General features: G+C 41.4%; 1 protein-coding gene across 1 annotated transcript in view; it reads right to left on the reverse strand.

Annotated features, from left to right (window-relative positions):
• Window positions 1-25,322, reverse strand: part of GRIN2B (glutamate ionotropic receptor NMDA type subunit 2B) — a 429,133-nt gene that overhangs the window by 304,948 nt on the left and 98,863 nt on the right. The window contains exon 2 of the mRNA XM_059682258.1: window positions 671-1,099. Within this exon, the coding sequence (XP_059538241.1) occupies window positions 671-1,081 (411 nt within the window). The 5' untranslated portion in view covers window positions 1,082-1,099. The remainder of the gene's footprint in view (window positions 1-670; window positions 1,100-25,322) is intronic.

The following is a 25,322-nucleotide window of genomic DNA, read 5'->3' on the forward strand; positions in this document are numbered from 1 at the left end:
ACTACCCACCTCAAAGGAGATTTTGTTTCATATTCTTGAAACTGATATGGGTAAACAATATGTATTATGAAGGAAGAATGGAGCACACCTTATTTTAAAATTTTGAAGGAGCACCCCAGCCTGTTTGGCTCAGTAGCTAGAGTGTTGGCCTGCAGACCCAAGGGTCCTGGGTTCAATTCTGGTCAAGGGCACATACCTCGGTTGCAGGCTCCTCCCCGGCCCAAGCCCTGGTAGGGGCGCATGTAGGAGGCAACCAATTGATGCATTTCTCTCACATTGATATTTCCCTCTGTCTTTCCCTCTCTCTTCTATTTTCTCTAAAAATCAATGGAAAAAATATCTTCAGGTGAAGATTTAAAAAATAAAATTTTGAAGGAGCTATTCATATACGTATTTGAAGAAAATGGATCACAGAGCTACAAGTTTCTCTATCTCCTTTTACAAAGAAATGGACACACAAAGCTGTGCAAAACTCTATGCATAACTAGATGACATCATCTTTCCCTCCCTTTCATCTCCAAGCAATTAGACTAATCCCTGGTCTATCTACTCAGTGCATTCTGGTTAACAACCTTCCATCTTTCATAACTCAGTTTTGCATCAAAACAAATGGATCATTTAGTTCTTCATTCAAACCAGCCAGACTCTTCTCACTGCAGCCCGCTTTTACCTTGTCTGCCATGATCATAGAGGATCCCCCGTGGATGCCCAGGATGGGGGTGAGAGTCTGGGCTGAAATGAAGTCAAGGATCTGGGCGATGGCTTCCTGGTCAGTGTCGTCAGCAAACACCACCCCCTGGATCTTTCGGTCCGACATGAGGTCACAGATACGGGTGATGATGCTCTTTGGATCGGTCTCATTCATGGCTACTAGCTCCACACGGGGCACCACAGAGAGATGATGGAAGTCATCTTTCTCGTGGGCATCCTTGATGGCCACCTCGTCTGAAGTGCCCACGAGGATGACAGCGATGCCAATGCTGGGGGGGCTCTTCTGAGAACGCGCTCTGCTGCCTGACACGGCCAGGACAGCCAACACCAGCCAAAACTTGGGTGAACAGCACTCTGCTCTGGGCTTCATCTTCAACTCGTCGACTCCCTGGAAATGCAAAGACAGCGTGGTTAAGTCACAACCCACACCACAGGACCTGTCTTTGAAGAGACTGGATACTGCAAGTCGAGGGCCTTTGCTGGTCATCAAACCCTACTTCTGTCTTTTCGCCTAGTCTCTTGAAATCTCATGTTTTCTCAGCAGCGTGAGAGAAAAAAGCTTTCAGAAGCATCTGACATCCCTGAGCAAGAAAATAAAAGATGCTATTGCTAGAGCCATTAGCAGCAAACAGACAGAGACAAATGAGGCAACGAGGATGCAAGTGGTCCAGGCAGTAATGCCAAGTGCACAAACGCAGGAGTCTCCAAGAGGGGGGTCTTGCTGTTGCTGCATGATCCTTGGCACTCCTATCCCAATTCACCCTTGAACTGCTCTTGGGCTGAGGGGATGGTGTAGGCCAGGCAAAGGGAGCAGTAAAATGGGCTTAGCAGAGGCTAGCAGAAAAACATGGTCTGGATAAGCTAGATATAGAGAGCTGCACATACATAAACCCCATATTCTTGCTGCCTTTACTCCATGTTCACCTCAAAGAGGACAAGAGCCTGAAAATTCTTCAGCAACACTTTTAGTATCTGGCTCTTAATACTAAATAAATAATAATAAAAAAAACAGCCAATATGTAGGCAGTACTTTAAAAAAATCTCAGTTAATCCTTACAATAAACCAGTGGGAGGAAAATAAGAAAGGTACTGTTTCCCCATTTTATAGATGCTGAAGCTAAGGCTCAAAAAAGCTCAGAAATCCAAAACCATGAACCACTTCTGTGAAACAAATATGAATCCAGATCTTCTGATTTCTAGGCCAATTGTATTCCATTGTATTACATCACACTGCTTCTCAAATCACCCATTACCACAAGAAGTCATTTTATTTTGATTTGTTCATGCATCAAAGTACTATGATTTCAACAAATACTACTGATAACTGCTATAGTGTTAGAGCCACTATTTTTTTCTTCACCCAAGGTATTTTTCAGAGAGAGAGGAAGGGCGGGGGGGGGGGGGAGAGAGAGAGAGAGAGAGAGAGAGGAAGAGAAAGAAAGAATGATCAGTTGCCTCCCATACACATCACATTGAACCCATAACCTAAGTATGTGCCCTGACCAGAAATTGAACACCCAACCTTTTGGTGTATGGGACAACACTCCAACCAACTGTGCACCAGGCCCAGGGCGGGCAAGTTAGAGGCACTTCTGAAAAATTTTTCATGCCATCCTATAGTAGTGACTTCCCTGAAATGACTTCCCATGTTTCCATACAATTCACCACCTTTTACCTACAACAAACTCCTACTTTTTACTTCCCTATTTGCCCCTAAATCTTACACTGTGCACAAGACTGAGGACACAGTTCTATATACAGCTTTGCGATTTATCTTTATATTTCTCACTGTTTTCCAACAGCTCCTTTTATTTCAGTAGAACTGGTCCTGCTTCAGTTGTTTTGCTTTGTTTTAAATAATAATTTATTGTACCTCTATTATGTCCTGTGTACTGTGTTAGGCATTTCCTCATATGGAGTCTCTTTGGTCCTCACTGAAACCCTATAAACTAGTCATTTTATCCCCATTTATCAAATGGAGAAACTGAAGCTTAAAACAGTTATGTAATGTTCCCAAGGTCAATAAATGCCAGCATGCCAATACATAAACTTAGCATTTTTATACACCAAGGAAATATTCTACAAACTGCACCCAAAACCAGAATCAGCAATTCTCATTCTTCTCCAAAGAGAGAGAGGGAGTGTAATCAAGGATAAAAATGCCACCTAATATCTCTTACTTGTTTGGAAAAAAAAAAACATTAATATATTAGGGATCTATAAACTTTGAGAGTTTAGCTAGCAAAAGAAAACAATAATGATGGTGCTGAGTAAAGAGAGATAAGGATGTTCAGGCTGAGCAGACTGACTGCAAAGGGCATTAATGATTTGGGAGTAAGATGCTGGGGACATTTTGTGGCTGAAGAAGCACAAAATTCAATCCAGTTCTTGGCAGAAAGAACCTTGGAACTCTTGTCATTGTAGCCATCCTTCCACACTGCCAAGATGGAGACCTGTATCTATCGCCTTGTCTATCTCTTGCAAATAAGATGAATAGCTCAGTGGTTCACACCTGAGCAAAGTTGACTCCTGACAGTTTTCTGGTCTATGTGTCTCTGTGGAAACAGGGAATGACCACAGGAGCCCTGGAAGCCTATGCTGATTAGCTGGTCCCAATCAAGCATTAGAGCCAGGGCCTGAATTCCTCCTCCTCAACTCTATGTATCAGAGCAGTGCTATACAGTGTTGAGCAGCACTGAATATTCAAAGTAAGACCAATGGGTTTAACAGCCGTGAGCAAACTACGGCCCGCAGGCCGGACCGTACTCTTTTATGTAATGATGTTTACTTTGAATTTATATTAGTTCACACAAACACTCCATCCATGCTTTTGTTCCGGCCCTCCAGTCCAGTTTAAGAACCCATTGTGGCCCTCGAGTCAAAAAGTTTGCCCACCCCTTTAGCATCTCAAAGATTTATTGACAAAATAATAATAATAATCTGTTCAATTTCAAGGACTGGTTCTCAAAGAACACTAAAAGATTTAGAATTTGGCAAGACTAGCAGTGGGAGGAAAATAAGAAAGGTACTGGCAAAGGGAGCAGTAAATGGGCTTAGCAGCTAACTTCATTCCAGTGGATTCTAATCATTTAGATACCAGTCGCTAAATCAGCTTCCTTCACATTGAAAAGTGGTCCACTCTGCCATGACAATTCATTAACTTTAATGCACTCTACACACTCCCGTTTTGATGTTTTATTTATTCTCTTTAAAACATCTCTGTGTTCCTCTATTTCTTCTCACACAATGTATTGCACTTTGTTATGCAATGGCTAGTTGTGACACTCAGAGAATAGAATCAGGTTTTCCTGAGCATCTCTTTTATACTCAGAATAGAGCAAAGCACTTTACAAAGCAATACATTATGGGAGATACCAGTAAGAGAGGGACTGTGAGACAAACAAAGAAGCTTCTTTGAATACAAACTCAATTGCACACGTTAGAAGGGGCTTCTTTGAGAGAAAGTATGTAGTTCAAGATAAGCAAATTGGTTTTGCTTCTTTCCACAGACAGACCACGGTTAATCACGGCACCTGCTCTATGATGCTTTGCCCCCTCCTCTCCACTGTGCTTCACACTCCCCCAGTAGAATTGAGCATTGTTTCATTTTCACTATTACCACAGCCTGTATGTGTCTATCTAAATACCTGTAAAAGTTTTCTATAATTATATGACTATGTAATTAACTAGTTGGTAATCTCCTGGTAGGCAGGGAACTTTTCACTTCAGAAAGCGTTTATTGAGCACCCACTACCTAGCAGACATTGTTGTTAGTGTTGGGGATGCTACTAAAACAGGCTCTACCCTCCACAACCACAGTCTAGTACAGTGATGGCGAACCTATGACATGCATGTCAGAGGTGACACATGAACTCATTTTTTGGTTGATTTTTCTTTGTTAAATGGCATTTAAATATATGAAATAAATATCAAAAATATAAGTCTTTGTTTTACTATGGTTGCAAATATCAAAAAATTTCTATATGTGACACGGCACCAGAGGTAAGTTAGGGTTTTTCAAAATGCTGACAAGCTGAGCTCAAAAGGTTCACCATCACTGGTCTAATAGAAGATACAGAAACACAAAGACCTTGTCTCATTTCTATTTGCATTTTGGGGGTATAGCTGGGCCTCATATACAAAAGGGAAGGACTCAATAAATTGTAGCCACTGAGTTTCTACCATTATAAAATTGTCAATATTTGACCATTTTTAAACTATAATAACCTATTTTACATATTATATACTTACAGTAACATTTTACCTATAGCCTACAATATGCCAGATGCTATGATTGCTAGGTAATTTTCATGCAGTGCTAAATCACATATAAAGATTATAAGTCATAATTTTTCCTTATATTACAAAGAAGAAAACAACTTCTGAGAGGGTAAGTATATGACCAAGGTCACCCAGCTAATAAGAGATGTCATCAAGTTTCAAACCAAAGTTTGTCTGTCTCCAAAACCCTTGATCTTTCCATTTTGCTGCCTCTCACTATGAATATATAAATGAACAAAAGAAATTAAGAAAAGAATGAATGAAATCACCAACAAAAACAAACTGTGTCCTAATACCAGTTCCACTTTAACTAAGCGCCTGAGGATGGGCAAATCACTTAATCACTGTCTCTATCTCTTCGCTGATGAAATCAGGATAATGTACTAACCTACATACCTGAAAGACTTTTTGTGAGGATCAAATAATAATATGGAAGTGCTTTGAAGAAAAGGATGTTACCTTTAAGCTTTTATAGAAGTTGTTCAAGGATGCTAGCTATTTATGAAAGCACAAAGTCAGCATGTGGGAGGTGGGGGTGATGGAATGGTAGACAGAGGCTAAGAGAAATGTAAAGAGGAGCCTCACAGGAGGAAGAGATATCAGCTCCCTGATGGTTATAACGCCCTAGAGAATATGTCATATAATGGCCTCAGAGTAGCAGCAAACTCTACTGACAGTTTTCCAGTTTTGTAGCAGAATTGAATAGTCATTCAGGCCAGGGTCTATAATGGGAATCAGTGAAGCTCAAGACCCCCAAACCAGGCCTTGAATTCAGGTATTAGGGTGTACAAACAGAGCCAAGAACAAAGCAGCCAGATCAGAGAGTCAGATGTTCACCTCCCGGCCCTCTGCCTCCTTGAGGCTTGAGCTGAGTGGGCCCCAGATCTACAGCAAGCAAAAGACCACAGTAGCCTACATTCATGCCTATAGTTGGTGCATGGTAACTATAGCAGGAACCAGTCTACACTTTGCTGTCCACAGTAGATTCCAAAGGAAGACATATCTGAATGAGAATCTGAACCAACCCTGTCCTCAGGAAAAACAAACAAACAAACAAAACAAAAAAACACTGAGTCCTGGGGCAACCCCAACAGAAAGAATAAAATGTGATTTAAATGGATGATTAAGTGAAATTTTCCAAGTACTACCTTTTCATGCAGTCAGGACACCATTTGGAGTAACACAATTAAGGAGATTGTGGTTAAGATATGATAGGCAGTGAGTAAAATGAAGATTAAAAGTTCCAGAACTATGCATTAGGTCCAGTTCCCCAAGTTACCAATAAAGACAGAAAGCTAGGATGCAAAGGCCTAAAATTTATCACTTCAGAAAATAGGGGAAAACAAGGAGTCTCATATAGTATATGTTAAGTGAAGTAGAAAGAGCATAACCTTTTTGGAGGACAATGTAGGAATATCTATCAAATTTTTAATATTAAGACAATATAAATTCAAAGGTAAAAACATCAAAAGTGACAATGAGCCCTAACCAGTTTGGCTCAGTGGATAGAGCATCAGTCTGCAGACTGAAGGGTCCCAGATTCGATTCCGGTCAAGGGCATGTACTTTGGTTGCGGGCATATCCCCAATGGGGGGTGTGCAGGAGGCAGCTGATTGATGTTTCTCTCTCATCGATGTTTCTAACTCTCTATCCTTCTCCCTTTCTCTCTGTAAAAAATCAATAAAATATATATATTTTTAAGAAGTGACAATGAGAGATGTCAAATTTAGTACCAAGAAGACACAAAAATCATACTAATAATAGCATAGGTGGTTGTCACGCCCTCATGCATCACGCCCTAATGTCATCACAAGATGGCCATCACAAGATGAAGGCAGGGCCCAGTGGAGGAGGCAGGTCACGGCAGGGGAGGGCAGTTGCAGGCCATCAGGCTGGCAGGAGAGGGCAGTTGCAGGCCATCAGACCAGCAGGGGAGGGCAGTTGGGGGTTATCAGGGGAGGGCAGTTGGGGGTGATCAGGCCAACAGGGGAAGGGAGTTGGGGGTGATCAGGCCAGTAGGGGAGGGCAGTTGGGGGTGATCAGGCCAGTAGGGGAGGGCAGTTGGGGGTGATCAGGCCAGCAGGGGAGGGCAGTTGGGGGTTATCAGGGGAGGGCAGTTGGGGGCGATCAGGCCAACAGGGGAAGGGAGTTGGGGGTGATCAGGTCAGTAAGGGAGGGCAGTTGGGGGTGATCAGGCCAGCAGGGGAGGGCAGTTGGGGGCGATCAGGCTGGCAGGGGAGCAGTTAGGCATCAATCAGGCTGGCAGGGGAGCGGTTAGGGGGTGATCAGGTTGGCAGGCCGAGGTGGTCAGGGGCAATCAGGCAGGCAGGCAGGCAAATGGTTAGGAGCCAGCGGTCCTGAATTGTGAGATCAGGCCTAAACCGGCAGTTGGACATCCCCCGAGGAGTCCCAGATTGTAAGAGGTTGCAGGATGGGCTGAGGGACACCCCCACCCCTGTGCATGAATTTCATGCACCAGGCCTCTAGTATGAATATAAAAATATAGGCTTAATGTGTGTAAAGCAATACTTAAAATTACCATGGGAAGTAACAAATAAATCCAATAGACAAAATATAAACAAAGGCATAAATAATTTTTTAAAAAACACAGCATGAGTAATAAGTTTGAACTAGTTCAGATATCTAGAAATTCACATACAATACAGACTACATATTCTTTTAAGTATGTAAAAAAATACTGTATATACAAAAATGCCTCAGTAAATTCCAAAGAATCAATATAAAACAATTGTCATTTTTTATAACGTAATTAAATCACAAATAAATTTTTTAAAGTAGCTAAAAATATCACATATCCAAAACTTTTAAAAAAACCTTTCTATTAAACAACCAAGGTTAAGAAAGGAATCAAAAGAGAAACTAAAACATCCTTTGAAAGAAAGACAATAAAATATTAAATATGAAAATGTCTAGTGTACAACTAAAACAGTTTAAAAAGAAATCTATGCCTTTAAATTCACTTATACGAAAAATTTTAAATACAAAATAATTAATTGTAACTAAATTTTCACTTATTGAACAATTAACAGAGTCAACCCTAATAAGGAATTAAATAATGAAGTACAGAAATTAATGAAACAGAAGGCAAAGAAGGGAAGAAAAAAGGTGATTCTTTGAAAGACTACAATAGCCCTAACCCATTTGGCTAGGTGGATAGAGTGTCGGCCTGCGGACTGAAGGGTCCCAAGTTCTATTCCAGTCAAGGGCATGTACCTTGGTTGTAGGCACATCCCCAATAGGGGGTGTGCAGGAGGCAGCTGATTGATGTTTCTCTCTCATCGATGTTTCTAACTCTCTGTCCCTCTCCCTTCCTCTTTGTAAAAAAATAAAATATATATATTTTAAAAAACTACAATAAAGTTCTGACAAGATGACTCAAGGTAAAACAGAAAAAATGCAAATGAAATTCATAATAAAAACGGAAAAATAGCATCGTATACAATAAGATTTTTAAAATAAAATAATATCATGAAAAATTGTTACTTTTTAAAGTGATGTATAAATATACAATAAAAATAGCAAAAAGGGGTTCAAAAGAAAATTTGAATATAACATTAACCATTAAAGAAAATAAAATGGTTATTCAAGGCCCCCAATCCTAATCCACCAATAACCACCTCCCATCTCTACTCCCCACTCAACCAACCCACCTCTGTCAAAATAAAAGGAAGTAAAACAAGTGCACATAGTTTTATAAAGGAAATCCTAACTTTTAAGAGAAGAAATATGCCTTGCTCATACAAGTTGAATAAAATAGAAAAAGAAGAAGATCCAGATAACTGTAGTACAAGAAAAGATTACCATAGTTCCCCTTCACTTATGAACATAAAGAGGGGGGGAAACCTAAAAAAAAAAATATTGGCTAGTCAAAATAAACAGCATCTTTTAAAAATAACATGATCAAATATGACATACCAGGAATGCAAGGATGGCTGAATTGTAGACTATACATCAAAATAAATCACCACATTAATGAACTAAAGGAGATATTTACACAGATATCTCAAAAACATGACAGAAACACATTTAATTAAGGGGGAAAATATCTATTCATGATGTAAACGTTTTTTTAAAAAATGCAATAACAGGAAATGAAGGAGATCATCAGTCTTTACCTGGTTTAGAGTATACACCAAAAACTCCTGATCACATTCTTTTTGACATTGAGAAAAAGGCAAGGTTTGTGCTGCCACTGCTATTGGAGGCTATGGTAAATAAAATAAGTCAAGAAAATAAAAGTTTTAAGAATGGGAAGAAAACTGGAGAGCATTATGCTAAGTGAAATAAGCCAGTCAATGAAGGAAAAATACCACATAATCTCACTCATTCGTGGATAATAGAGACCATTATAAACTTTTAAACAATAATAGATACAGAGGCAGAGCTGCCTCAAACAGATTGTCAAACTGCAGCGGGAAGGCCGGGGAGGGGTGGGGGGCAGGAGGTAGGGGGTAAGAGATCAACCGAAGGACTTGTATGCATGCATATAAGCATAACCAATGGACATAGGACACTGGGGGATAGGGGAGGCTAGGGGACTGTCTAGGGCGGGGGGGGGGGGGAGAATGGACACATATGTAATACCCTTTGTAATACTTTAAGCAATAAAAAATAAATAAAATAAAATAAAAAGAATGGGAAGAAAAAAGAAAACAACTAGCATTATCTGAAGATAATATGGTTATCTACATAGAAAATCCAATAGAATTTAAAAACAATTAGTATTCTCTTTTTTAATACTTTTTACTGATAATAAATAAGGAATTAAATAATAAGGAATTAAATAATGAAGTGCAGAAATTAATGAAACAGATGGCAAAGAAAGGAAGAAAAAAGCTGATTCTTTAAAAGAATCATAGAGGAAGGGAGAGGAAGAGACAGATAGAAACATCAATGATGAGTTTCCTGAATGCCCCTACTGGGGATCAAGCCGCAACAGGGCATGTGCCCTTGACTGTAATCGAACCTGGGACCCTTCAGTCCCCAGGCCAACACTTAGTATTAATATGAGTGGAGCAAGGTTGCTAGATAAATGATACTCTTAGAAAACATTAATAGCTCTCTTTTAACCAACTAAAAAATATAAACTCATAATAGCACAAGCAACTAAAGAATGCATAAGACATCTAACAGAGCAAATATGAAACTCCATTAAAGGCTATGAAAGAAGACCTGAACAATGTAATCATATACCACATTCACAGGTATGATAACATAGTATCTTAGAGTTCTATTTTCCTCTGAATTCATCTATAACTTCAAGGCAATTGCTGTCATTAATAATAGCTGGATGTTTAAAAGAATTTTATTAACTTATTCTAAAATGCATACAGAAGAATAAAGATACACAAAGAACTAAATCAATAAACAAGATGTCCTTATGTGAACCAATAATGAAAATGTGCCATGAACTAAGAAGTATGATGAACTCAACTCCGCATAACAGATCCAAAGTACATTTTTTAATTAACTTTTTTTTTAATTTTAAGTTCCATGTCAATTTTGGGTTTTAAGTTATACTTTCTAAATTAAAATTTATAGGCTCAGAGCAAATGTTGAACCGAAGAAGTGCTTTTAAGTCATAATGCTTAGCTTAGGCAACGCATGTGTTCAACAACCACTTGAAGCAGGAGGGTATTACAGATGTCAAACATCTACTATTTAATGTCATTTTGATGTATAAGACCAATATCTATTTCTAGCAAATGAAATACATCTATACATGCAGGATTTTTGGAAACCCAATTTCACTCCTCCAAATGCACTGAGGATATGCTAAACATCATCTCAATATTATCTAAATCTGTAAAAATAACATATAAAAGGTACCAACCTTTCATTTCAGTTGACTTAGAACCTAAAACTTCTCTCTGCACTGTTATTCTCCTCCTTCTTATAATATTACCATCATCCATTACTCTTTTAGAGCTCTGAGCTCCCTTGCCCCTGCTCTTTCTTCAGAAAGGAACAAAGAAATCCTGGGAGTGTGGGGAGTGAAGGCAGGTGCTGAGCCTGTGTACCTATAAAACCAGTAAAGAAAGAAAAGTCCACCTGGACATCTTACAAACATGCTAACTCCATTTTTAATGTAGTGATTGACATGGCAATAAACAGTGCTCCTTGGTCCTGCTGGGGCATTTACTTATCTAAATGCACTCTTGTGCAAGGCCAACCACAAATGCATTTCAACATACCACAGCCACAACAAATAATGTCAAGACAAGGTCAAAGAAAACAGAGCCTTAGTTAAGGCACTTATGGCAAAGTATCTGATCAGAGAAGAATAGGTGAAATGGGAGAGAGGGAAAAGATACAGGTAAAAATGATCCAAACCCTTGACCATCAAGTCCTCCTATGCGGTGCAGGTAGAGATGCCCTTCCAATGACCATAGTCCTTTAGACGCCTAGAAGCTGCTGCAAAGGTCAATGGGGCATTTAATTTCTTGACTTAGAACCTAAAACTTATTTCAGCAGATAAATTATTCTGCTGAAATAAGAGCCTTCTGTTTATACTGGGTCCACACAGACCTGAACTCCTTCCTTGTTCTACACTTCCAGTGGTAAAAGCAGTCTGTTCTCTCTCACTTGTTCTTTTCTGCCGTCTGTGAAAAGCAGAAATATCACTTCTACAGTCACCCAAGTTCCTGATACAAGAGCTGTACAGATAACTAGTAAAGGATTATGAAATCACTTCATATGTGTACACTTTAATAGAAGTTTGCAATACAAACATCAATGATTATCTGTATTCTCACCAGGAACAGCCACTCATGTTTCCCTTAATATCTGCAAGAGCAGACACCAAAATTGTTCAAAGTTTCTCTCCTAACATCTGCACACGGTTCTTAATTACAATTAATTTATATGCCTCAAAGGACAGTGTGGGCAGCCCTGCTGAAATCCAAACCTTTTGAAACCAGATTCTGATTATCGCCATTTGGCAGCAGATTAGGGCAATTTATTGGTTTAACAGCAAAATAACAATTTCAAGTGTTAACAAAAATTATTGGCTTGACTCTGATTATTAAGTGGGGGAGGGTGAGTAGTGAAAATGGGTGGTGGGTCAGAAAAAGAGAAGCACAGGAACAGAGCAGCAGGAAAATCTCACCTGGGGAAAAGGCACAACAAGGAAGATATTGGGAGGGCAACAGTAAGCCAAGGATGGGACAGGGACCACCAGAGCTACCCATAAAACACTGGTGTTCTGAGTAAAAGGCCATGTCCAAGTCCCCCCAAGTAATCTGCTCTACTGCCTAAGTATACTCCAAGCCACTGCAACCATCCACGAAACCTCTTCTGCAGATCCAACAATGATTATCGTGCTGTGTTTGGTGGAGAGAGCAAAGCTTTGGAGTTGAAAACACGGGCTTTATATTTACTCTTAATTTGCTGTGTGATCTTAGATTAGTTTCTTTACTTCTCTGACCCTCAGGCCCCTCTTCTGTAAAACAGGAGATAATAACTGCTTTCACAGGATTGCTGTGAAGATTGACTCACTTGATAAATGTTTATTGACTGTTTTCCATGTGCCAGGGAATGTGATAGGAGGTGGGATCCAACACTGAACTGGATCCAATCTACAAGCAGCCTTGAACCTAGTGGCCAAGGCAGACAAACAGGAAATTACAGTACGAAGTGATGCATTATAACAGAGCATGCCCAGTGCTCCATAGGAGGCCCCCTAATCCTGTCTGGGAGAGAAGGAGAGTAACAAGTAAGTGCTAATAGATGAGCACGAAATGTAATGAAAACGATAGACTGAAATTGTCACAATGATAAATTATTAATTACAGTAAAGGAGGCAAGGACCTAGAAGTCAAAAGACCTAGGATTGAAACTTGACTTTAACACTTACTTCCATTAAAGAGAGGGGAGCCAGTAACTTAAATTATCTGGACCTCATTTTCTTCATTATAAAATGCAGATTATTATCCTCACCTCACAGAATTAAACAATTTATTTGAAAGCATCTAGCAAATAGCAAGGACCTGATATTTTTTCGTTGAATGTGAACAGACTTTGTCCAAAGGCAGATAAGGAGCTCCTCTTGCCTCAAATTACTTAGAAGAGTCAGACTCCTTCCCTCTCATCTCCATCTCTAACTTTAGTACCATTCTACTGACCTTAGAAATTAGTTGTTTTAAAAAGTTAGTCTATAAGTAACAACCTGATATTCAATATAAACAATTATTAAAATAGATTTTAAATCCTAAAGCCAGCCAGCATCTACTCACCTTTCCCCCCTTTCCCCACTAGCCACCAAATTTGCCCTGGCCAGTGTGCTCAATTGTTAGTGTCTGGAAGGGTCCCAGGTTCAATTTCCAGTCAAGGGCACATCTGTGCTGCAGATTTGATCCCTGGCCCATTTGGGGTGTGGCAGAAGGCAACCAATTGATGTGTATCTCTCACATCAATGTTTCTCTCTCTTCTCTCTTCTTTCTTCTCTTCTATCTTCTCTCTCTCTTCCCTCTCTTTCTCTCTCTCTCCCTCTGCTTCCCCCCGTCCCTTCCACTCTCTCTAAAAATAAAAATCAATGGAAAAAAATGCCATCGGGGAGGATTAACAAACAACAACAAATAGTAGGTGCTGGCTGAATTTAGGATTTAAAATCTATTTTAATAATTTTGTGCAAAGTAATATGACAACTTCAATTACATCAAAATAGTCATTTATTATCTTTGAAATCCACATCTTCACTCACCAATTGTGATTCTCCCTGCATGGAATATAAGAAAGGAGAACCCACCCTCACTATGTTGGCTAGTAAGATAGCTTTTCTTGGAAACTCTGATGAAGGGCAAGGATTACATCTGTTTTCTTTATCTCAAGTACTTAGCAGAGTGTCTGGCATATGATAGGTACTCAATGAACATTTCTTGGTGACATTAGTGAATGAACCAATGATTAAGTACCTCAGAAGACCAATAATGAGCTACCTCTCTCCATCTCTGTTGACACATAAATGAAGGTATTGTTTTAGGTCCTTCACTCCCAAGGGTTATAACATAAAGGGAAATACCATAAACAGCAAAGCCATTTCCAATTTCTTGATATTATGTAGGGATCATTCCTATGTCAATGTTATTAGCTGATAATTGCCTGTATATCTGAGTATTTATTTGCACCTGTACATATGTGTGTAAATCAATGCCTATACAAGTGACATATGTTAATGTGTACAAATTAGCCCTCTTTCCCTTGGTCTCTGAGTTCTAAGGAGGTTCTGATGATGAAGCATAAACATGATTCAACCTTCAACTCAGAGCCTAGATCTATAACAAGATTCTGAGGCCATAAGAGACCTCACAGAGAGCATGGTAGCAAGGCCAGAATCAATAGGGAACAAAAGCCACACCATTTGAGCTGCCTGGTTATCAGGCCAAGTCTAGATGCAGTCATGCATTCCTTGCTATAAAATGCCATCTTTATTATTGCCATCAATATGCATATCTGTTCATCACAAACCAATCCTACCTGAATTCTGAACTCACTTAAACCCTGCTAAGAACACATGTGAAATTGAGCACCTACTCAGAGAATTAATCACAAGTTGAAACATAACCTCGTTAATTTCCTTGCCCTTCCTCCTCTCCCCCCCCTTCTCTCATATCCTCCTATCTAATAAAAGAGAAACATGGTAATTGGCGTACGACCACTACCCTTCCCATTGGCTAATCAAGGCGATATGCAAATTAACTGCCAGCCAAGATGGCTGCCAGCAGCCAGGCAGCTGGAAGCTAACATGAGGCTTACTTGCTTCAGTGACTGAGGACTACAACATTCCCCCCTGCCGCTGCCGGCCTCTGAGTTGCAACTCTAAGCAACTATGTTACAAATATAGAAGCTAAACAAAACTCCAGAAACCTGCTTTAGTCGCCGGGCTTCAGCCAGCAGGATCGCAACATTTTTTCAAATACAGAAGGTAAACAAAGGCCAGAAACCAGCTTTCAGCAGCGGAGGCCTAAGAGCTGGAGCCTCAGAGCTAAAGCTGGCCCAGAATTAAAAAAGAAAAAAAGAAAAAAAGGAGTGGTTGGGAGCTTCAGTCACCTGCCAGGCTGAAAACAGCCCTCAGCCCCTCACCCAGACTGGCCAGGCACCCCAGTGGGGACCCCCACCCTGATCCAGGACACCCTTCAGGGCAAACCAGCCGGCCCCACCCATGCACCAGGCCTCTACCCTATATAGTAAAAGGGTAATATGCCTCCCGGCACCGGGATCAGCATGACAGGGGGCAGCGCCCAAACCCCCTGATCGCCCTGTGGCTCTGTGTGTGACAGGGGGCGGGGCCACAACCTCCCTATCGGCCCTGTTCTGTTCGTGACAGGGGAAGGTGCCCCAACCCCCTGATCAGCCCTGCCCTGTGCCTGATAGGGGGGAGCTCCCCAACCCCCTGATCGCCCTGCGGCTCTGTGTGTGACAGGGTGCGGCACCCCAACCCCCTGATCGGCCCTGCTCTGTGTGTGACAGGGTGTGGCACCCCAAACCCCCCGCCCCCACAGGCCCTGCTCTGTGTGTGATGGGGTAGAGCCATAACCTCCCCATCTGCCCTGCCCTGAGTGTGAGAGTGGCGGCACCCCAACCCCTGATCGGCCCTGCTCTGTGGGTGATAGAGGGCGACGCCCCAACCACCCCCCACGGGCCCTGCTCTGTGTGTGATGGGGTAGAGCCATAACTTCCCCATCGGCCCTGCCCTGAGTGTGACAGGGTGCGGTGCCCCAACCCCCTGATCTTCCCTGCTCTGTGTGTGACAGAGGGCGGTGCCCCAACTCCCCTATCGGCCCTACTCTGAGTGACAGGGGGGAGCTCCCCAACCCCCTGATTGGCCCTGCTCTGTGCATGACAGGGGGAGCTCCCCAACCCCCTGATGGGCCCTGCTCTGTGCGTGACAGGGGGGAGCTCCCCAACCCCCTAATGGGCCCTGCTCTGTGGGTGACAGGGGAGAGCTCCCCAACCCCCTGATGGGCCCTGCTCTGTGCGTGACAGGGTAAGGAGCCCCAACCCCCCTGATGGGCCCTGCTCTGTGAGTGACAGGGGGCAGCGCCCCAACCCCCTGATTGGCCCTGCTCTGTGCGTGACAGAGGGTGGCACCACAACCTCCCCATCGACCCTGCCTTGAGTGTGACAGGGGGCGATGCCCCAACCCCCCAATCAGCCGTACCCTGAGCGTGACTGAGGGTGGCATCGCAACCTCCCAATCCGCCCTGCTCTGTGCATGACAGGGGCGGTGCCCCAACTCCCCTATCGGCCCTGCTCTGAGCCCAACCAGGGACTGCACCCTAGGGATTGGGCCTGCCCTCTGCCACCCGGGAGCAGACCTAAGCCAGCAGGTTGTTATCTTCCGATGGGTCCCAGACTGCAAGAGGGCACAGGCCGGGCTGAGGGACCCCCTCTTCCCCCCGAGTGCACAAATTTTTGTGCACTGGGCCTCTAGTTACTATACAAGAAGACAAGGGACAGAACTGAGGGCCAGGAAACCTCCGGCCCTGTTACATCCCCACACTGACAAGCCACAGGACTCAGAATTACTCAACCTCTCTGTGGCTGTGAAATAAGAGCAATGAACTGGTTGTTCTCAAAGTTTCTTCCAACTTTAAAATTCTGTGGATCTTTCTGTCTTCCGTTCCCCACTCCAGATCACCTCTCTCCTCTACTCTGAATGCCAGGAGGCAAGTCTGTTTGGAGCACATCAATGGACTTCCTAGTCCTTTGGCCTCCAGGTGGGTTTGACTAATAAAGAGCATAAGAAGGAGCTCAGAGGGAACAAGAAGGCTGAGACTGGGGTATCTACTCTCCGTGCTTCCTCCCTGTGGGTCCACTACAGGTTGGATGTATCGCTTGACTAAAGATCATAGCTTCCATGAAACATCCCTCTCCTTGCTCTCTCCACAGAGTTCCGCCTACAGATTCCAAAAATTGCTCCCACTTTCCTCCTCTGTTACTATAGGTGGTGGTGACTCCACCAAGTTGCTTCTAGCTCCAGGACACCTCTACTTGTGGTTTCTATACATTGCCCACAACCTGGTAGTCTTTTTTCTAAACTTTCTTCAAGTTAAACAAATTGAGGGTGCCATCTGTTTCCTGCTCTGACCATAAATGATACAGATTCCTCCTGCATTCCACAATAATGCCTAGGAGCCTCTGGGGTTCCCAATGGCAAAAGCAGGACCTGAATTCTACCACCACTCGCCACTGAATAAGGTATGGCCCCTCCTGACAATGCTCCCTGCTTGTCCTCAGATCCTGGTGAGCAGCATTATAAGGAGTGATGCTCTCCAGGTGCCCGGCCCTCTGCAAAGAAGGAATTAACGTCGGTATCATACTTCAAGAGAAAAGCTTTGGGAAGCCAGCATTTTGAGAGTGAGGAATGTAGTATTGGGGATCAGAAAAAATACACCAAGCAATTATCAGAATGACTACAAAGCACAATCCAGAGAAAGGCAGAGCATTTCATGAAGGAAATGTGTTCACTAAATAGGACTTTAGATGGCCAAAGAAACAAACTGGCAACAAAGCCCTTATTTCCTTTGTCTTTTCTCTTTGATATGGGCAGAACCCGCTTCAGGAAAAAATAAAGTTTTAGAATCAATTTTCACTATCAAATTATAAGCCAAAGTATAAATGAAGAAATACAGCAGCACAAGAAAGCATAAAAGTTACATTTCTAGGAAATAATATGACAATTAACTTTGTATTTTTTTAATATGTGGAAAAAATTATGCCTTGGCTGGTGTTCTCAGTGGTTAGAGCACCAACCTTCATACCGAGGGGTCTCAGGTTTGATTCCCGGTCAAGGGCACATATCTGGGTTGCGGGTTCCATCCCCAGCTCTGGGCCTCTAGTCAGGGCACATGCGGGAGGCAACCAATCAATGTGTCTCTCTCACATTGATGTTTCTCTCCCTTTCATTCTCTCTCTAAAAAGCGATAAAAAAAAATATCCTCAGGTGAGGATTAACAACAACAAAAAAGTAGTGAAAAAGGATGAAAAAATATTTGTGAACCCCTTGCTGTAGTGATAATAATATAGTTACAGTTTGGCCATCCTTTACATTTTATATTGTTTTTAAAAAGCAAGTAGCTGCTCTCTGAACCCAGCATGCTTACATTGTTAGAAGAGAATGTACATCAGGCCTAAATTGCCATGTTCATATCACCAAAGAAATGGCAGGGCAGGGGGCAGCTGGCACAGCCTGCACCTCCTTCCCATGCCCCACGGGGGGGGGGCGGGGAGCAGATGAAGCTCCTCCCCAACTCAGTTCAGCCCCAGGCCAGGCCAGCACACAGGGCAGGGATCTGCACTTCCAGCTGCAGAAAGTACACTCAAGGGCTCTGCAACTTTCCTACTTTAAGTTAGAGTTTGATATTTGAAATGATGGATGTTAACTTATGTGGTAATCATTTTGCAATATAAGTGAAGTCATTATGCTATACATCTTAAATGTATACAGGGCTGTATGTCAATTATATCTCAGTAAACCTGGGAAAAAATTACATTTTGAAAGCAAAAAACCCAAGCTACAACCTCACACCAGCTCCTATCCCTTTCCTCTCAGAAGTCCAAATCCTTACTGAGGTCCCATCATGCAAATCACAGCCAAGTGTCCCAGGGAGAGAAGGTCAGGCATCTGTCCACAGGACTGTCCACTCAGCATGGAGAGAGGGCATCCGCACCCAATGCTGGACCTTCAGATGGCATGAAGGAGCTCAAGGGTATGTAGACGCTCAGAGAGAAACTGCTCTGAGCTTGAAAGTGAGGACAACTTTATCTGGGCTAAAAGCTCTGAGGGCATCTAAGGTGAAGGCGCTGGTTTGAGCAGAGGCTCAGAAATGACAGCACTAAGGTGGAAAAGCAGTGAGGCACAACGCTGATTTAAAAAAATGGTACACAGCGCGGCCCGCCCAAAGTAAGAGTTCATGGAAAGGGTAGCTGTGAGATAAAGCTGAAAAGATACGCAGAGGAATCTGGGTGCTTAGCTAAGGCACTTGGACAGTGAGTGGTGACAAGAAATGATGGAAGGACGGGAGGGGAAGGAACAGATCTCTGACCACTAAATCCCATTATTTTCAACTTCCAAGGTGAATGAGACGGCAGCTGTCTTCAAAAGCTGTTTGGGAAATCAACAAGGCTAGCTGATTACAGCAGGGAAATTCCTTGTCTACCTCCTGATAACAGCTGCCACTGCTGGGAAGTTAAGACCCCAGTTTTATAATGATAAAGAAACAGAAGTGCTTATGAAACACCATTCACAGAAGTGTTTTTGATTGAAATAGTATTCATGAAGACCATGCTCTTCGCAATGTGAACATTTCCCAGTGGTAATGAACCTAAATACAATGACCCTGGACTCCTGCCTGTCTCCTCTCAGCTCTATCTTAAGTCTACTCCCGCGCTCTTCCTGTTTATTACTTTCACTTGCTCATTCAAAGGGTGTCCCTTCTAACAGCGGTCAGTCTGTTCTCTGTATCAGAGACTAGACTTTGGGTCGTAGCACACAATAAAATATACAGGTGATGCATTATAGCATTATACACTTGAATCCTATATCATTTTATTAACCAATGCAACCCCAATAAATTCAATAAAAATATATTTTTTAAGAAAACAAAGGTTATACCAAAGCCTCATTGAAAACCTTCATCCTTAGGTAGCCTTTTTCCAATTTTCAAATTCTTCCTTGCCTCACTTTGCCTAATGAATAAGTATAAGGTTTTGTGTGAGTATGGATGGGTACACACATGCATGTGCGTGTGTGTGTGTGTGTGTGTGTGTGTGTGTGTGTATTAAAGACAAAGAGAACATATCTCATTTTCATTCATTTTGCCTCTTGTACTCTATCCTCTTCATTCCATTCCTCACCTTGCTTCTTAAACCTATCTTCTCCTTTCCTGAAAATTTCCTCTTCTAGAATTCCCTTTGAGTGACTTCACACTTTCATCCATGCCATCTTACTCAAACTACCTTGACACAAGTCACTAACAATATGTTCATGAACAGCTCCAGTTGCCTCCCTTTTTCTGCTGCTCTAATCTTTCCTGGCTGTGCTTGACAAGATTTATCACCTATTTCTTTCCCATTTTACCATCTCTCTCAACGCTTAACCTCTCTGCATTTCCTTGGTCTTGGGGCCTCTTCATCTATTCTCTCACTTTCTCTGGACCATTCTTTTTCTTTCCTCATCTTATCTCTTCAGAGGGTTTCATTTATGCCCAGAATTTAACCACAACCCCTACACTTTCCTGTCCCCCAACTGAGCCAGTGATTCAAATCTTATTCATCCCTAACCTTTAAAGAAAGGTCTAGTTTTACACTTTTATGCATCTGTTTAGTTGTCTAGTGTCACTTCAAGGTTAACATGTCTTAACATTTTCACAGCTCTTCATGTGCCCTTGTCATTTTCCTTTGTCCAATTTACATTCAGGTCTAAGTCACACCCACAACTCCCTCTATTTTAGCACCAAATTCTTTCTGTATCAACTGATGCAAAGTCCTAATGTTTTTATACAACCATCTTCCCTCTGGCTTTTTCTCTGATTCCCACATTAAAATATTCCCCATCAGAAATTTCTTCTCCTGCACCAAACTACATTTTTCTTTCTTTAAAACCTGACATATTCATTCCTAGTCTCCTCTTCCCTTAAGGTTCTACATAGAGCCCTAGCTGGTTTAGCTCAGTGGATAAAGCATTGGCCTGTGGACTGAAGGGTCCGAGGTTCAGTTCTGGTCAAGGGCATGTACCTGGGTTGTAGGCACATCTCCAGTACAGGGTGTGTAGGAGGCAGCTGATCAATGTTTCTCTCTCATTGATGTTTCTAACTCTCTATTCCTCTCCCTTTCTTGATTTAAAAAATCAATAAAATATATTTTTTTAAAATAAGAATCTACATAGAGCTCTGCAGTAATGGCTCATTTGGGTGAGTGTCGACCTATGCTCCAAAGGATTGCTTGTTCAGTTCCCGGTCAGGGCACATTCCTGGTTTGTGGGTTTGATCCCTGGTTGGGGTGCAGATAGAAGACAACCAATCCATGTTTCTCTCTCTCACATTAGTGATGTAATTTGACAGAAACATAACTGATCCACTTTGAGTTACACAGAGATTAATGAAAGGAGATGCTAAACCTTTACCCCTGCACCTAATTAATCCTTCACACCTTGAAATTCACTCATTCTTCTACCAGCCACACTCTCCTTGATTCCCATACCAATTCCACAAATTTCCATTTGTCTCCTCATCCAAAGTCAATGCTTTCTTACACAAATCTCTCCAACAGTTTGATGAAAAAAAATGTAGAGATCAACTAGTTACATACAACACAAACTATAGGATGTATAACATTTGCCAGGAGGAAGGAGACATAATGAGTAGCCTAGGTGATTCTGGGCTTGTCAAGAGCATATTCCCAGGAGAGCTATACTTTGGAGAAAATGGAACAGCTCTGGCAGAGGGTATGTAAGGGGGCAGGGACTGCGTGAAGCACCAGGAAGCTCCCAGGAATTGTTCTGGACCAAAGCAGGAACTCCCTGCTAAACAAGGGGAAGAAAGAGCACCCAAGTCATCCATAAGCAAAATCAACAATTTTTTTTTTCAAAATTGGCAAATGTAATCTATTTTTTAAAGGTGTTAACAATGGAAAAAGCCCTGGATTTCTAGAGTGCAGAAGAGCCAACTGCTCCCCAGTCCAATCCCCAGTACACACATATCTCAGAGCAGTGTTTTCCAAACCACGGTCACAACTAGCATATTTTAAGGGAATAAAACAGAATAGATCAGTTCATCTCATGCACAACTCTTCTTTTTACACGTGTTCAATTTTATTAGATTTTAAATCTAACTTTTTACTTTCACATGAATAACAAAATCAGGTTAGTTTATATATGCTGCCCTAAGAGCTAAAAGACTTCTACTTTAACAAAGCCTAATGAACTGTACATTCGTATCAAAACAAGGATAGGTTATAACTTAAAGCACTAAATTTTTATGTTTTACAGATCTCTGCTTCCCACAAATAGAAGTTTAGAGTGTTGTTGTTGTTTTTTTCATGCAGAACTCTTCAAAATCAGTTCATCTCATGGCTTTGAAAAGCCACAGAGAAATTCGTATTGACGCTGCCTCAGAAGAAACACACAATATATCACCTCTCCCCACAGCACCACAGCACCATGCTTACTCGGCTCACTGGACCAGGGCTGGATCCCTGACCAATTATGAAACTTGCCTTGAGGCAAAAGACAAAGGGAGAATCTTAAAAGCAGTAAGAGAAAAGCAGTTAGTTACCTACAAGGGAGTGCCCATACAACTGTCTGCTGATGTCACAACAGAAACTATGCAGGCCAAAAGGGAGTGGCAAGAAATATTCAAAGTGATGAATAGCAAGAACCTACAACCAACCTTACTTTACCCAGCATAGCTATCATTTAGAATTGAAGGTCAGGTAAAGGGCTTCACAAACAAGAAAAAGCTAAAGGAGTTCATCACCACCAAACCAGTATTATATGAAATGCTGAAGGGTATTCTTTAAGAAGAGGAAGAAAATGAAAAAGGCAAAGATAAAAAATATGAACAACAAAGTGGCAACAAATACCTATCTATCAACAATTGTATCTAAAACTCAGACGAATAAAGAATCTGATGAACAGAAAAAAAAATATTCAAATTGGAAAATTATTACCAAAAAAGTTAAAATGCTTTTGAAAAATCTTTCAGGGCTACAGAAGAAATAAAAATACGAATAGATAAGAAAACATTAAAGAATTTGAATAAGTCACTTTTTAAAAACTATTTTAAAAAAACAGGTAACATTTACACAGACACATAAATACATTATAAGTGTATATGCAGCTCAATGAACTTTGATAAAATAAATTACTGATGTTTTAAATGCCTTCATAATTAAGTACAGAGAAATCTTCATGAAAATAAAAAGAGTGCTTATTCTCTCTAAAACTAAATTTTTAAATAAACTAACATATAAGGGCACAAGGCACAGAATTTAAAAGAACTCTTAAAAAATATCAGCAAAAGATAGCATGAATGGAAGCAGAAAAAATAATTAAATAAAAAGAGTAATTCAATTCTTAGTCAATGTGACCTGTTTCAAAAACACTTTGGGGATTTATTTCAGTCTTACTTACACTTACCCACTCATCTAGGACAAGTAATAATTATGCAAAATGAGTAATGATTATCAAAGTGAGTAATGAAGACTGGGGGTTTGTAGAACTCATGTATTTTATATCTTTGGAGCAATCTTGAAAAGGAGAGAGGGCCAATAAATGCTTCCCTGGACCAATAGCTCTTAGGCATTTACTTCTGAAGCCTGCTTTGTGGCTCAGTATCATATTTATATAGCACCTTCTCTCTGAAATGTGAAGGAAATCATGTCATGTCCTCAAATGCCTGATGTCTTTGGCCCTCTGAGTGACTGTGGACATAGCCTCTGACTGATGAAGTTCACAGTCCATCTTCATTCACTTTTACAAGCCTGTTAACTCCATTGTCCCAATTCCAAGTCAGTTGAGCAAACAATAAAACAGCTGAATTGGCATTGGAAAGAAAAGGCAGACAAAAGAGAGAGGAAGAGGAAATAAGTAAAATGAATATAAAAAGAGATCCAAAATGAATCTATATAACATCTCTAGCAAAGAAAAGGGTATGAAAAACCTTTGGTATTTGAGTCTGCTGAGGAAATTTTAGGTAAGCACAGTGTAATTACCCAACTTAACATTTCATGTATCTTCCAACTACTTTATAACCTTTACCTAATTAATTTTCACAAAACTGTGTAAAATATATATATATAAAACATCCATTTTATAAATGGACAAACCAAGAGAAGAGGGTAAGTGACTTAGCTAAAAATGAAGAGAGAGGCTGGAATGTGAAACTGGAATGTGAATAGCAATTAAGTATTTCTATTCCCCAAGACCATGCCAATCCCGTATTTTCCAAATTGCTTATGTTATCAACCTCCTGGAGCTTATGGAATAGCACCAAGGATGGATTTGGACACTGGCAAATGGGAATACACCTAGCTTTCATTCACAGGACAAAAAAAGAAGTGCATTTCTCACAATATGAGCCTGGGAAGCTAAAACACTCAGCAGTAACAGGCACAAAGATGTACAATCAGGAGAACAAAGCTCACCATCACTCACTGTCATTCTTCAGCCTTGTTGGTCAGCAGACTTCATCCTTTCCAAGCTTCTAAGTAAAGCCTGATTAAGGCAATAGTCTGGGACTCTCCATTTAGCACTGAAATGGTCCTCCTACCCTAACTCTGTACTCGCAGCCTGACAGGAACTGAGACCCTGCAGTCCACCAGCAGCCCCTGCTGGGCTGATCCTGACCATATGGCTGGCCTACCTTGACTTTCTGATCTTTATTCTCCTACTACAACTGGAAGCTTGCCTTAAACCCCAGGCCACCAACTAGATCCCTGATCCTCTGCTTGACTCTTGCCAGTTTTCTCCTTCTAAGAGGACACAAGGCTCTCCAAATTCTCAGTAAGGGACAGGTCCAGACCTGAGTTCCTTGTACCTATTTGGATCCTGTGATTTGGTGCATCCTCTATCCCATCTCTTTATGAAACTACCTCTACGGCTGGATTGGTTCTACTTTCCCTGACCTTACCCACCATCTTCATCCCCCATTTTACTCAATGCCTACTCCACTAAGATCCTATGACATCTTAAAGTCAATTTTCAAGGACTATGGACATTAAACATTAAGGACATTGTTTCAATACTGATTAAGAATGGATGTCCTTTCCTGGATATTTTGCCATTCCTTGTCACCAGTGTATCCCTGCCTCTTCCAGTAACTTCCTCTTGTCCCATCTGTCTGTTCAGACCCTTTTGGTTTTAACATCCTGTGAAGTTTGCCCACCTGCCTATCACTTCTAGAAAGCAAAATATGTCAGGAACTTGTGCACTCTGAATCTCCTACACATTACTCTATAGCTGCTGAAGGCCTTATTGGGGATTTGTAAACTGCAGATCCTAAACTGGGTCTTTTAATCTAACTGTCTGTTACTAACTAGTTGGTGGGTGCCATCACTGCCACTCCATCTGCCCAGCGGCAGCATCAGAATGTCCATTTAGGAGAAGCTGAGGGGCACCAATCTGGTTGGGAAAGAAGCTAAGGGAACTTGTCATAAAGAAACATTTATATAGCAAACACTGGAGTACTTAGTATTTTACCTAGAGTACATGTTTATTGAAGAGAGGGGCACTGTAGGAAGGCTTGTATATATTACGGGATTTTGTTTCCCCCACATCACTCCTTATCTCATTGGTGTCACCTGAATCAGCT

Source organism: Myotis daubentonii, chromosome 2, assembly GCF_963259705.1.
Source record: "Myotis daubentonii chromosome 2, mMyoDau2.1, whole genome shotgun sequence".
Lineage (NCBI taxonomy): Eukaryota > Metazoa > Chordata > Mammalia > Chiroptera > Vespertilionidae > Myotis > Myotis daubentonii.